The sequence below is a fragment of the Natrix helvetica genome (genome assembly GCF_964273705.1).
Source record: "Natrix helvetica genome assembly, chromosome: 2".
Lineage (NCBI taxonomy): Eukaryota > Metazoa > Chordata > Lepidosauria > Squamata > Natricidae > Natrix > Natrix helvetica.
Genome location: NC_138552.1, coordinates 38203647 through 38217127, shown reverse-complemented (window position 1 = coordinate 38217127; position 13481 = coordinate 38203647). Strand labels below are relative to the sequence as shown.

Genomic DNA, 13481 nt, shown 5'->3' with positions numbered 1-13481 from the left:
TCAATTTTAGTTATGTATATTGTTGAGTTTATGGTTTTTAAATTTGTACCTGTACACCGCCCCGAGTCCCTTCGGGGAGAGGGGGCGGTCTAGAAGTTTAATAAATAAATAAATAAATAAATTAGCTCAGAGAAACGCAACAACAAGCAACACAAAACAAACAGAGAATAGGTTTGTTGGAGGAAGACACGACTGGGTTGAGGGAGGAGGTTAAGACAGTCTAGAAGGAGAATAGAGAATTTGAAAATCATATGATAAAGGTGGAATTTGAAAGAATGTCTTTTTTTCTTAGATTTCAAAACTTACCAGAGACAGAAAATGAAGACCTTAAGGAGATTATGACCACAATTTTATCAGATTACATTAAAAGAGACAAACAACAGCTATGGTGGGATATTGATTTGATTTATAGGATCAATTCAGCATATGCTAGAACACACAACATTCCAAGGGAAGTACATGTTAAATTTCTTAGAAAGATACAAGAGATGAGATCTTAGGAGCTCGGGGGGGGGGGACCATTAAAATATAAAGACAAAGAAATAGCCATTCTTAAACAAATTCCGAAGAAGGTAAGAGATAAGAGGAAGAAATATTCCTCTTTATCAAAGAAGTTATATGATAAAGGAGTTTGGTTCAGATGGCTATTGCCAGAAGGAATGTTGATCTTTTGGAAGGGCAATAGAATTAGAATCAACACAGTTGTGGAGGTAGAGGCCTTCATTAAAAAACATATTGCCTTTCTAGATGGTACACAAGATATGAAGGAGGGATGGGCCGTGGCTCTGCCAGAGGGCAGGGGGGAGGAAGCAACATCGAGAACACTCAGGTCACTAAAATAAGTTTGAAATATTATTGCAATTGTTGATATAATGTAATTGTTGGAAGTGACATATAAGATGATTGAATATATTGTTGATATAGTGTAAAACAAAAAGCTACTAATGTTTATCTTTTAATTTTTGATCTTTACTTTTTTTTCTGTAAAAGCTGTGAGATTTGGGGGGATTTCTACCTTTCGCACGATGTAGCTGTCAAAATTTTGTATACCTACCTACCCCTTTCCTATAAATATTTGTAAAAACCAATAAAATTCTTTTAAAAAAAAAATCAGTAGGAATATTGACTACTCCCCTCCTGATGGCAGAAATATATATAGAATCCTTGTTAGCAACAATTAATTTAACCTTGCTAAAGATTTTGAACAAAAAGGTCAGAAAACAAGGACCACACAGAATAAGAGTTATCATATAATTTAATGGGATATGTAAATTAAATAGGATAAAAACAGATATAAGCAACTTCGGCTGCACTTAGAATCCAAAATAGGCAAAGTGCCCCCTGAAAGGACAAAGCTACTATTATAAAATGAAATACAAGAAAATCAAAATAAATTACAAATCACTACATTCACAAACAATTTTCACAAAATAATGTATAGGTTCTAGATGGAATTTGTGAAGAGGGGAAGCTGATTCACTCTAGAAGAAAGAAAATAACTAAAAAGTCCTGCCTTGAAAGTTAGTGTACTTCTGTTAAATAACCGGTGCGTGAAATTTTAAAAATTATTATTAACACAATGAAAATATCAGTAAATTATCTGGTGGTCATATAATTCATGCTTCTATCATGCTCAAACTGCTATTATCTTTTTCTGACAGGCATTTATGAAAAGAACAATCATCTTCAACAAAAGATAATAAACAAACATCTATAAATAACATTGTTCACATTGAAATTTACCATATCATTAACCAGAAATACTTAAACATGCCTACATCATTCCTATTTAAATTCTTCTGAAAACTTAACAGAGTATTTTATAATTCCTTTAAATGTGCAGTCACGCGTACAGTTATATAAAAATAGGGCTTTAGAATGATTAAATTCCCTACTGAGCAGATAATGGATGGGATCTGTAATTAGACAAAACTAGATTTTATGGGCTGGCAATATACTAGAAATGGAGATAAAAAAACCCGCACAGATTAATTTTCCATTGTCAGAGTTTAACACTAAGTATTAAATTGTCAAATATGACCAAATGATCATCCTGTTTTAAACAGTAATACTCCTGAGAGGTTTAAGGGGATTTTTTATCTGCTGGCTGAGACTCCTTGGAAAAACACACTTTTTATTCTAGTCACTCAAAAGTGATATTAAATGCATTTTTAAACAATTGGTTTATGTACTCTTTCAATTTAGGGAGACTACTTTTATTTAGGCATTCAAAGAGTATATATGTCTGAAAATGTAAATTGATCTACGAGTAATCTAATCACCATAGACTTAAAAAAATAAATCTGTTAGTAACTTATTCAAATCAGATAAACAAAAATATTTTTTCTTCCTAGGTAGTTTCTGCAACAAATATTTAAACATATTCTTCTTTCTAAAGTCAATATGGAGAATGTGAGATTAAAATATTATTTACTCTTTCAAAGTTTAAAAAAATAGGATAAACATGTTTTTACTTTCCAAGGATTTCACAAATTACTGCTGTTCAAACAATCCTGTAATCTAGAATTCATGGGTGAGGGAATGTAATATACATAGATTGACTTGTAGCAAAAAATATAAATGATTATGCAAAATAATTTGTAATTCTTATAAGATCACAGCTGCAATTCAAGTATGTTTGCTCAAAACTCTATATAAACAGTAGACTTAATGTACTGTTCAGTGTTGGAAATTTTCTTTTCTTTAGAAGAAAATATGTAATCTCTTTATTAATGGATGTGACAGAGCAAGTTACACTTACAGAAACTGGCTTTTATCATTATTAAAGTGATCCTGGAGTCATGATCATATATAGACACATGCATAAGCACACATATACACTTGTAACTGCTAGCCTAGTTATGTAAAGCTCAATGATAGTTAAATGATATTATAGTGCGAAGGAGAGTGATCATAGGGTGTAGTGTTATCCATGAAAAAGTAAAAGATTCAAAAACTCTACACCTTCATAACTTGTTCTAAAGAGCATGAAAATCCATCAGAACATCAAAATTATATACTATTTAGTCCTATTACTTCTCAGGTTAACCTACTGACTATACGTAACTACCTCGGATGCCAATACAGAGCTGAGGGTTACTTATTGTCTTCAAAAGATTGGGGGGCAAAAGGCAAGAAGTCGATCCTTATAATAGGATATTTGATTGGAACTATTTTCCAGTATGAAAGGAAAACACCCACTCATTTCATCTACTAATGCATAGGAGAAGACATCACAACCTCATGAAGACATATATATTTTAACAAAGGTTATATGAGAAATGCGCTATTGGAAAACAATGTACAAATTACCAAAGAGATTAACCTACTATAGAGACAGGGTTACCACAACATTGCAATATCAATCCAGTCCCTTCTAAGCTTGTATATTGAGCAACCATGCAAGACAGTGCATTAATTTGCATACCAGATCATCTCACATATTGCTATTATTAGAGAATGAATAATATATTTAGACTATTAAGCTATAATGGCACACTGATATTCTTCAGTCTTCTTTCGGTTTGGGAAAAAGTAAATATCGGAAAATTAATTTATGAACAGACATCTTCAGTTAAAACGAACAGTTTTAGGGTATCAAAACAGGCAAGCTGGTGGATACTGCAGATGCCAACTTGCCTGTTTTAATACCTCTCGCCGTGCCGAAGGGATTATATGACCAGATAATTCAGGAAATAATGCTGTTACATATTACATCGTTGCTTCTGCAAATACTCTTTCATTTACAATAGACTTGATAAAGTGCAAAAATTTGGTCAAAATACTTAAATAAAGCATGCTTTTTGAATTGCATCCAAAGATAGACAAGATTTCTTCCTCTAGCAGCATGCTATAATTTATTCAACTCTAGCAAAATGTTGTATTCAGATTTCATTCTGCGATCTCCTTGACTGGCTCACTACCGTTATTGCCCATCTTTTCTTTAGTCCTTTATTTGTTTTGAAATCTCTTTACTTCTGTCAAGTGACAACCATTTGACCCACATTTCTGCTACGTGGCTCCGTTCCTCCAACAGTTGCTTCTCTGAAAAAGTATCTCTGTGAGACTCTGCATCCCTTTAATGGAAAAGGGAATTTCAATTTTTCTCAGCTTTTGCCCCTTGCATTCTGTAGAGGCATGCCATGCATATTTTTTTCCCATTAGACTAAGTTCTTGGTGGCTGAAGAATAACATTGGTTTCTCAGGCTGGCAGTCTTGGCTCAATTTTTAGGGATAGCTCGTAAAGGGTGTCCTCATCTATGATGAGCCTTTTGTCCAACAAGTACTGAGTGACCTGGGAAAACAAGTATATGAAACAATTGTTTAGTGATGTTGGAATCATTATATGCTTTCTTGAATAGAATTGTAGTTTCTGTCAAAATGAGATGTTTCAATCTTCTTTGATAAAAACACGAGAGGAAACAGATATGTGATTTAGAAAAGAACAGGAAGACTTTTTTTTTAATGCAGATGGCAGTCAGACAATTTAGTTTGCCATAACCCCACTAGCTCTCCCATCAAAGCAATGTGGCTAAAAATCACCTTCTGTGGGTTATTTCTAGGTTGTCATCTCACTCAATGCAAAGTGATGGCTAGTTATACAGATAAATCAAGAGAAGGAAGGGAACCTGTTTTTTATGTTTCCTCTCTGACTTGTATAGTAATGCAAAAAGAAATTGTGAATAGGAACCAGCGGTGTCCAGGGGGCAGAAAGACATCCTAAGAGTGTCATCTGTTGTCAAGGTGTCACGATGCAAACCCTTTTCTTTTTCTATGTGGTGACATTAAGGTAAAGGTATAGGTTCCCCTCCCACATGTGTCTCCATTTCAAAGCCAAAAAGCCAATGCTGTACGAAAATGTCTCTGTGGTCATGTGGACAGCATGATTAAATGCCGAAGGACAGCATGATTAAATGCTGTTACCTTCCCTGGTTCCTATTTTCCGACTTGCATTTTTTACGTGCTTTCGAACTGCTAGGTTGGCAGAAGCTGGGACAAGTAACGGGAGCTCACTCCGATATGCGGCGCTAGGGATTCGAATTGCCAACCTTTCTGATCGACAAGTTCAGCATCTTAGCCACTGAGCCACCGCATCCCTTCTGTGGTCACATTACGGACATGCAGAAGAAGTAGAATTCCAGCAAATATTGGGATACAGCTTCTGCCACTCTGTACCTCCCCTTGCCCCTCACCCCACCAGCTGTTATATTACTATTGTATATCACCTTGCCTCTTAATATAGATAGTCCTCAACCTACAACCATAATTGAGCCAGAAATCCTAACCTAAAATTGCAGTTGTGCCAGTCAGTAAACAGGTCACCACATAACTGATTTGATTTTACAACATTTTTGTGGTGGTCATTAAGTGAATCACCATGGTCATTAAGTGAATCCGCAGTTCTCAAGTGAATATTGTGGTCATTTAGCAAATCCACTGTCTGCAATGGGTGTTTTTTGCCAGAAAAATACAGATAAACCTCAACTTACATCAATTTGTTTAGGGACTGTCCAAAATTACAATGACATTGAAAAAAGTGATTTTTGACCATTCTTCACAGTTACTACCGTTGCAGTATGTCCGTGGTCATGTGATCAAAATTCAGAAGCTTGGCAACTGGTATGAATTTTTGATGGTTCCAGGGTTCCAGGGTCATGTGATCAACTTTTGTGACCTTCTGACAAGCAAAGTCAATAGGGAAGCCAAATGCACTTAATAACCGTGATATTAACTTAACAACTGCAATGATCCACTTAACAACTGTGGCAAGAATGGTCATAAAATGTGGCAAAACTCACAAAAGTCACAAATCTCTTCACATACTTTAGTGATTAAAGAAATATAGGGCAGCATTTATTAATACATTCAGAATAAGGTATAAAAAGTGGTAAAAGGAGATATGAAAATATTGTACCTTTTGTTGATGCTCTATTCGATAGGAAGCCTGTTGGAATTGACGTATTTCCCTGATAATATGCGATATCTGTTAAATAAACAAGTATCAATAATAATTTGTTGTTGAATTTTAGAACAGTGGTTTGAATTCTAATTTTTCTATATAAAATTGTAAAATATAGCAAGGTTTATATTCTTTCCTTTTCTTTCTGGAGCTCGTTTAGTCTCTGAACAGTTCATCCAAGGCCAAAAGCAGGATTTATGCTCCAACCCAGTAGAATTAAACTAGGAAAAAATTATCATTTTACTGTAATTTTGGACTTTCCACTTGAAAAACTGTTTTCCCAGTAGCATTTCCCTGATTGTCCAAACAGGAAACAATGGGTATGGCTTATCAACTGAAGCGAACGAGATTTGGGGAGGTATATTTGATGCTACTGGGGTGACCTAAATTCTACAGTAGAGAAACTCATTTTTCTGTTGTTCTTTCTCTCCAGCTCCTTTTTAACTGAGGGTATGCAAAATGAGTTTTTGAGTGGGTTTGAGTGTTCTATGCTTTACTGGGTAGATTAATTTTGTTGTGAGTTACATTTAACACTCTTGGGTTTAAAAAATATAGAAAAAATGGGTATGGATTCTGTATTTCCAAAATAGTGCTTTTTAATCCAGTTTTGGGATGATTCTCTGTTGCCAGAAACACAGAGATTTGACTGGGTTAGTGTCTATGTTATGGATTTGATGGATACTGGGCTAATCAAGACGACAATACTGATTCTCTAAAATATGCCAGTAGATGGTGATAGAACATTGATTGTAAATACAAGGATCAACAATTGCTTTTTAAAATTTCTATCTGAACTAACTATGAAATATAATCTTACATGCTGATACCTATAAATCCTTATAACGTTTTTTAAAAACCTGTAAAAAAAAATTACCATTCGCATTTTAGAAAAATTGACGAGGCCTTCTTCAGTAAAGTTTGGTGTTCCTTCTTCAATAAATGCCAGATCTGTGAGGTACATCCCCAGATAAGGCACCGAAGGAGGATTGCAACTGCAGAAAAAGAAAAGCCAGCTATCAGGATTGTAAATTACAAACTTTCCTCCCTTTTTCCACTATCAAAATGTATGTCAAATAAATACCTTTATTTAGAAGTAAGTTGCACAATATCTAGTAGTAATTACAGCTAGTCTTCAATTCATTTACCGTTCAGTTATAACAGCACTGAAAAAAGTGACTTATGACAATTTTTCACACTTACGACTTTTGTAGCATTCTCCTTATCATGGGATCAATATTCAGATGCTTGGCAACTGACTCATAGTTATGACCATTGCTGTGTCCCAAGATCATGTGATGCCCTTTTCGATCTTCTGACAAGCAAAGTCAATAGGGAAGCCAGATTCAATTAATAACCATGATGCAAACTGAACAACTGAAGTGAGTCACTTAACAACTGTGGCAAGAATGGTCATAAACTGTGGCAAAAATCACTTAACAAACATCTCACTTAAAAACAGAAATTTTGGGCTCAATTGTAGTCATAAGTCGAGGACTACCTGTACTCTGAATACAGATAGTTAGAACAACAGTTTTATAAAATACAATGTTTATTAGGATGAATTCATGGTATAACCATATTATATTTAATATTCAGATTTGATTGTCATTATAGTATTTTAATTAATTCGATTAATTGCGGGGAACTAAGTTAACAACAAGGCAATCTCCAGCCTATGGACTACCGTAGCCTACAGACTATGCACCAAATCCAAACATAACCTTTTTCTTCTAACATATTTTTGTGCTGAGAAAACAAAATGTCATTACTTCACTGAGTCCTTCAAAGAAGAGGTGTCAAAGTTCTTCTTTATCATCTCTTGCACACATTATATGCTCAATGAAGAGTTTTCTCTTAACTTATCCTGCATAGAACAAGCATTCTTCTATTCCTCCTTCATGGAAGAACTGCAAGAAGAGGTTTTTGAATGCAAGGGAAACAACTTTGTAACAGGAGCTTCCATTCTACAAATCAGGGCTGTAATCCAATCTGCCATTGATGTGATGGTAAAACAGCCATTCCTGTTTCAGATCTGTATCTTTAACTAGCTAAATGAAAAGGTCACAAAAACATTCAAACTTTAGTATCTTCTGTTGTCCTTATTACACAGATGTTAGGAAGAACAAACAGCTCAGAGAAAGAAGCAGGAGAAAAAGAGACTGAACTATTCCTGAAAAGAAACCTATTAAAGAATATGGAAGTGAAGCCAAATTAACTATCACTGACATAGTTTTGATTTCAGGTTTCAATCAAAATTGTTTCAATGATTGCTAATTGCAGAAACAAAGGACCAATGCTTTTTTAAAGAAAAGAAATAGTCTGTCATCCTCTATAGATGCAAATTTTAAATCATGCAATAATTAGAACAAAATAAGAGACATACTTCTTGAGTGTTTCTCTCAGATTTTTAAATCTTCCCTCAGATGACACAATCTTTTGAAGTTTATCCATAAGAGCTTTAGTCTACAAACAAAAAATGACAAAAATGTAATAGAACACAGAAAGGGCTTCCTAAACAAGAATTTAGCTTCAGAGAAATGTGTAGTAATCTTCATTAAACATAGCCTACTGAAATAAGAGGCTGGCACAGAAAAGCATTTATGTGTGTATTCACTGTTTTGTTCAACTTCTTAAAACACACATACCAAAGTCTGTCCTACCATATATTAAACACAACAGTCCTGAAACAGGCTCATCATAAAATTGTTTAATTGAATTCATGGCTGCATCAGACATTTACATGAAAAACATGTCCTTTTTGCAAGAATATTCAAACTGCTACAGTAATACATGCAGAAATGCACCCTTATGAAAAGGATACCAAAAATATTAGGTTAAATAAACTGCACAATTTTCTCATCATGAAAGCAATCTTTCTTTCACCCAAGAGTAAGCCTTTTTGTGAACTGTCTCAGTCAGTATTAATTACTTACTTGTTTAGAAACCTTTGCCCAGGTTTTCTTTAGTCTGTAGATTGCACTTCTGTTCAAGGCTGATGTGATTTCAAGGACACCATTGTAGTTGTGCAGACAACGGCAAATATCTGCCACTACAACCCATTTCTCAATGGTATTAGCACGGGAACTGATATCAGTGTAATTCATAATTTGGGATGCTACAAGGTTGCTCATCTAAATGAAAGAACTAGCACCATAAATATTTGCATTTACAAGACTGAATTAAACATATATTTAAATAATGATTTAAATATGTCTGGCTTTTAGCAAACAAAACATATATTACAAAAATGATGAGAATAGGACAGACTTTCCCAACCTGCTACCCTTCAAGAATATTGGACATTCTGATATCACATTTGAGAGGTGCTAGATTGCAAAAACCTCTAATAAAACAAAAACAAAGAAATCACTGAACAGATAGCAAAGGAAACACTGTACAATAGATTCCAAAAGCATACCAAGAGCAAAAAAGCAATATGACATATAAGCAGAAATAATCAAAATAATAAGGAACAATTTGTTTTACACTCAGCAAATTTCTTAAGATTTTACTTTTTAAAATGCTTACTAGCAAACTGCTTGGTTACTCTTTAGGAAAACTGGAATCCTTTGGTAACCTTTATTTTGGTTACCTTTGGTAACTTTTATGGTCTCAGAAATATTTTTAATCTAGCATTCTTATATTCTTAGAAAGTATTCTCTATTTCTATTACAACTCACATCATTAAAATGTTGGCTGGTTTTCATAATGTAAGGTGTTCTTTCATTTTTATCCAATTTCATCCAACCCTGCCCAAGAAATTCTCTGGGGGGAAAAAAGAAACAGCAAAAAAAAGAGAAGATTTATTTCTGTTCGCTCCATTTACTTTGGCAACAATGTCACAATTCTGGAATGAATTCTTCTCAACTACTAAAAAGGAATTGGTTATAAATATAAAAGCCTTTACTTAAAGCCTTTTTAAATCAGCAACAATGTTTGTTAAAAAAAACAAACCATGTTTTCCTTGGTTAACTTTCTCTAGCCAGATCTTTAAAGTAAGAAAAATTAGGAGAAAAGTTCTAAACCTTTTATACTACAATGAGGTCCCATTAAAATCAACTTATTTTCCTATTTAACATGATCACAGTGTGAATCATGTATATTGCTTCATATAACTTCTTTACACTCATTACCGCCTTTCCCCTCCAAACAAGATATTTATGAAATATGTTTTGAAAATAGTAGCTTCTTCTCTTTTGCTGATTAAAAAAATAAACAAAGTACAGACATTAGGAAACATAAAGTCATCTTCTACAGAATCAGGTTGCTCATCCATCTGGCCCATATATGTCAATACTGTCTAGATAGTATTGAGGCTTTCAAACCAAAATTTCACAAAAGATTATTCCAAGTTTTACTTAGTGATGTAACAAACTGAACCTGGCTCATTTGTATTCACAACTCAATTCTCTATTTTTGAGTGGTCCTTTCCTGAACGCTACATATTCACCCTTTAATGGGCTTGCTATCTGTCCTACAGATTTTCTGAATTGACAGCACATACAAAAAAATTATTGTTGGTTCTTTGGAGCTTTATTATGCAGATATGTTAGCCTTTTCAGGAAATAAACTTCATCCTGCTCACAAAGAACAACTTAGAAATACTCTGCTATTACTGCCTTGTGCTCTGATATTAGACTTTCATGATCCATTTATGCTGAGAGATTCCATTTCCACTGTATGTATGATCCATTCCAATTTTGTGCAAATTCTTGTATTATCCAAACTTTTGCTTAGAAATATTTTCATTCCCATAATAATGACTGAAACACCACTTACTCATAAGGTATGCCTCTGAAGACAATGTGATCTAAGAGAGTTATTTGTTCAGCAAGTTCCATCGCTGATAATGTTTCAAAGCATTCTGGTTTTGGACACTCTAGCTAAAAGGAAAAATATATATTTTAAACTGTTTAAAAGGCAATTTTAACCTTTTGGTTTGTTTTCTACAATATTAAGTTAATAGATGTTCTATCAATTTTATTAGTCAGATTTTATTATTTATTGAAGGAAAATCCTGAAAGGGAAAAGCACTTATGTACATATGTTATTTAAGAGAAAGAGTTAGAGCAAAATCAGCCAAGTAGTCACTGAACTGATTTCAACAGAAATAAAAACTAAAATACAGTACACTGGAAAAAGAATAATCTTCCGTAATGAATTTTCCTTTTTGCCAATAATTATTTACCCAGATTTTTAAAAGTTTATCATTTTATGCATACTAATGAACTTCTTTCAAAAAATTAATGTTTTATTGTATAATTCCTAAAATTAATACATTAAGATTTTAGGAGTTAAGAGTGCTTCCAAAAGGGCATTGACAGGATATATTCTCATTTATCCATCATTGAAAACAGCATTTCATGAGTTCTTATTTTTGAAACCGAGAATTGTTTTCTTAAGGTTGGAAACTAATAAAACAACTTCATTGCAGTTTTCCAATCTTACAGAAGTCCTCAAGTTATGACAGCAATCTCCATCCAGATTTTCTATCACTAAGCAATAGCACATCACACGATTACACCACTTGCAACAGCAATCCTAGTAATCCCAGGAGCTGCCATTACCCAGCAACTGTGTAGTTCATTAAGAAAGGACCTCAAATGACTATAGTGCTAGGCGAACAAGCCAGCGGGCAAGAACTACTGTTAGGGGAGTGGGTGAGTGCCACAAGTGGGTGCTACTGAGAGCAGGTGGAACATAAGCTGCCGGCAAGTGCTACTGAGTGAGGACAGGTTCACAGGTAGGCACTATGGAGCAAGGAGGTGTTGGCAGGAGCTGCTATGGAGCATAAATGAAGAGGGGGGCTACAGAAGACTTTTCCTGGTGACTTCCCCATTGACTTCGCTTGTGGGAATTAAGTAGGGAAGGTTGCAAATGGTGAGCGAATGAGCAAATAGCCGGCAATATAAATTCAATTCATTCATTCATTATGTGGCCATGTAACTGGATTTAAATACCTGTCATTTATAACTTTGAACAGTCACTGAATGAGTGGCCATAATCTGAGGACTACCTGTACTTGCAAGATTTGAAATGTGCCTTGTGGCTTTTACCAATGAAATTCTTTCTGTAAAATTCTAGGACATTTTCCCCCTTTCTCCTTTCTCCTTACATTTATAGATACAGAACATGAACACATATTGTGCTGGAAGTAGGCCACTTCTCACAAAGAGTATTATATTGCTACTGTTTAAAAGTGACTTAAATGTATTACAACAAGCAACAAACTATTATGGTATATCTGCACTTTCTTATAGAAGAGCAGTAATCTTCAGATTACGACCATTAGTTCAGAAACTGCTTGAAGATATGACAGCACTGAACAAAGGCCACACCCAGGTCCTCCCGAGTTCCATTTTCACTGGTAGAGAGTTGCAGGAGGCTGTCGCAGCCAAAAACGGAGTTCAGGAGCCTGTTTTCTCTGGCAGAGAGCTCAGGCGCCAGCGACACAAGTGATGTCGAACTGGCCACGCCCACCCTGGCCACACCCACCCTGGCCACACCCACCGTGGCCCCCCAAGGTCAAACACAACCCTGATGTGGCCCACAATGAAATCGAGTTTGACACCCCTGCACTATGGCTACTTAATCAGAACCTGGATATTCTTGAAATGGACAGCTGTATTTGGGTTTCTTTCTCTTTTTTCCTTTTAAATATTTCTTGTACTTATATAACTCTTGAGATTCTGAATATGCCTCCTTGTAGACTCAGACAGACTTACAAGGATAAAATACTATAGATAATGGGGAGTTGAAAAGACTTGCTAATACACAATTCTTAAAATAAACATGCATAGTATATGCAGAGTATTGGTGTTCCTAGAACAGAATAGGAAAAAGAAGATTAACACAGTAAATAATACGCCTAGATCTTGAACAAGCTGTCAGTTACATGAAGCACTCCACACTGTTTAAAACTTTCTGTGCTTCAAATTCAACTTGATATTTTCTCTGCATAAATAATTCTTCCAAGGTTAGCGGATTTTCACTTTTTAAAAATAAGTTCCTGTTTATGTTTTACTTACAAATTGGCACTGCAATTGTAAATAGCCATTTGAGGTTTTATTTGAGGAACTGCCTCCACCTGATTTACATGTACTTGTCCATCAGGTCTGGAAGAAGAGAAATATTGTTTTCTCTTCTGGTGAAAGAATTTTGTCTGGTGGGGCCGAGAAGATGGGCCTTTTCTGCCATGGTGCCCATTACTGATTTTACTATTGTTTTTTTATTGAGCAATATCTAGAATCACTTTTCTGTGAGATGGATGGCTATATAAATAAATGATTTGTGTAATAAAATATATAAAGTAATGATATATAAATAGTTTCTGAAGGTATGACTCCTTTTAATCAACTTCCTCGGTATATTGAAATGAAAGTTCCACATTTTGCATAACCTCAACAAACCAAAGGTTATTTTCATAGCTATTTTGTTTCATTATAACTACTGAACAGTTGAAACATCTAATGGTCAAAGGAAAATATAACAGAGAGTGATGTGCAAAAAAGGCAGTAATAAT

At 34.6% G+C, this 13481-nt stretch overlaps 1 protein-coding gene across 2 annotated transcripts in view; it reads right to left on the bottom strand.

Moving 5' to 3' along the window:
* Window positions 1-1237: 1237 nt before the first annotated feature.
* RASGRF2 (Ras protein specific guanine nucleotide releasing factor 2) overlaps window positions 1238-13481 on the bottom strand; it is a 106759-nt gene continuing 94515 nt past the window's right edge. For both annotated transcript variants that reach the window (XM_081941032.1, XM_081941033.1), the window contains exons 21-27: window positions 10739-10842; window positions 9640-9724; window positions 8893-9090; window positions 8343-8422; window positions 6834-6951; window positions 5915-5983; window positions 1238-4294 (exon numbers count right to left, since the gene is read on the bottom strand). In XM_081941032.1, coding sequence (XP_081797158.1) covers window positions 4202-4294; window positions 5915-5983; window positions 6834-6951; window positions 8343-8422; window positions 8893-9090; window positions 9640-9724; window positions 10739-10842 — 747 coding nt within the window. In that variant the 3' untranslated portion in view covers window positions 1238-4201. The remainder of the gene's footprint in view (window positions 4295-5914; window positions 5984-6833; window positions 6952-8342; window positions 8423-8892; window positions 9091-9639; window positions 9725-10738; window positions 10843-13481) is intronic.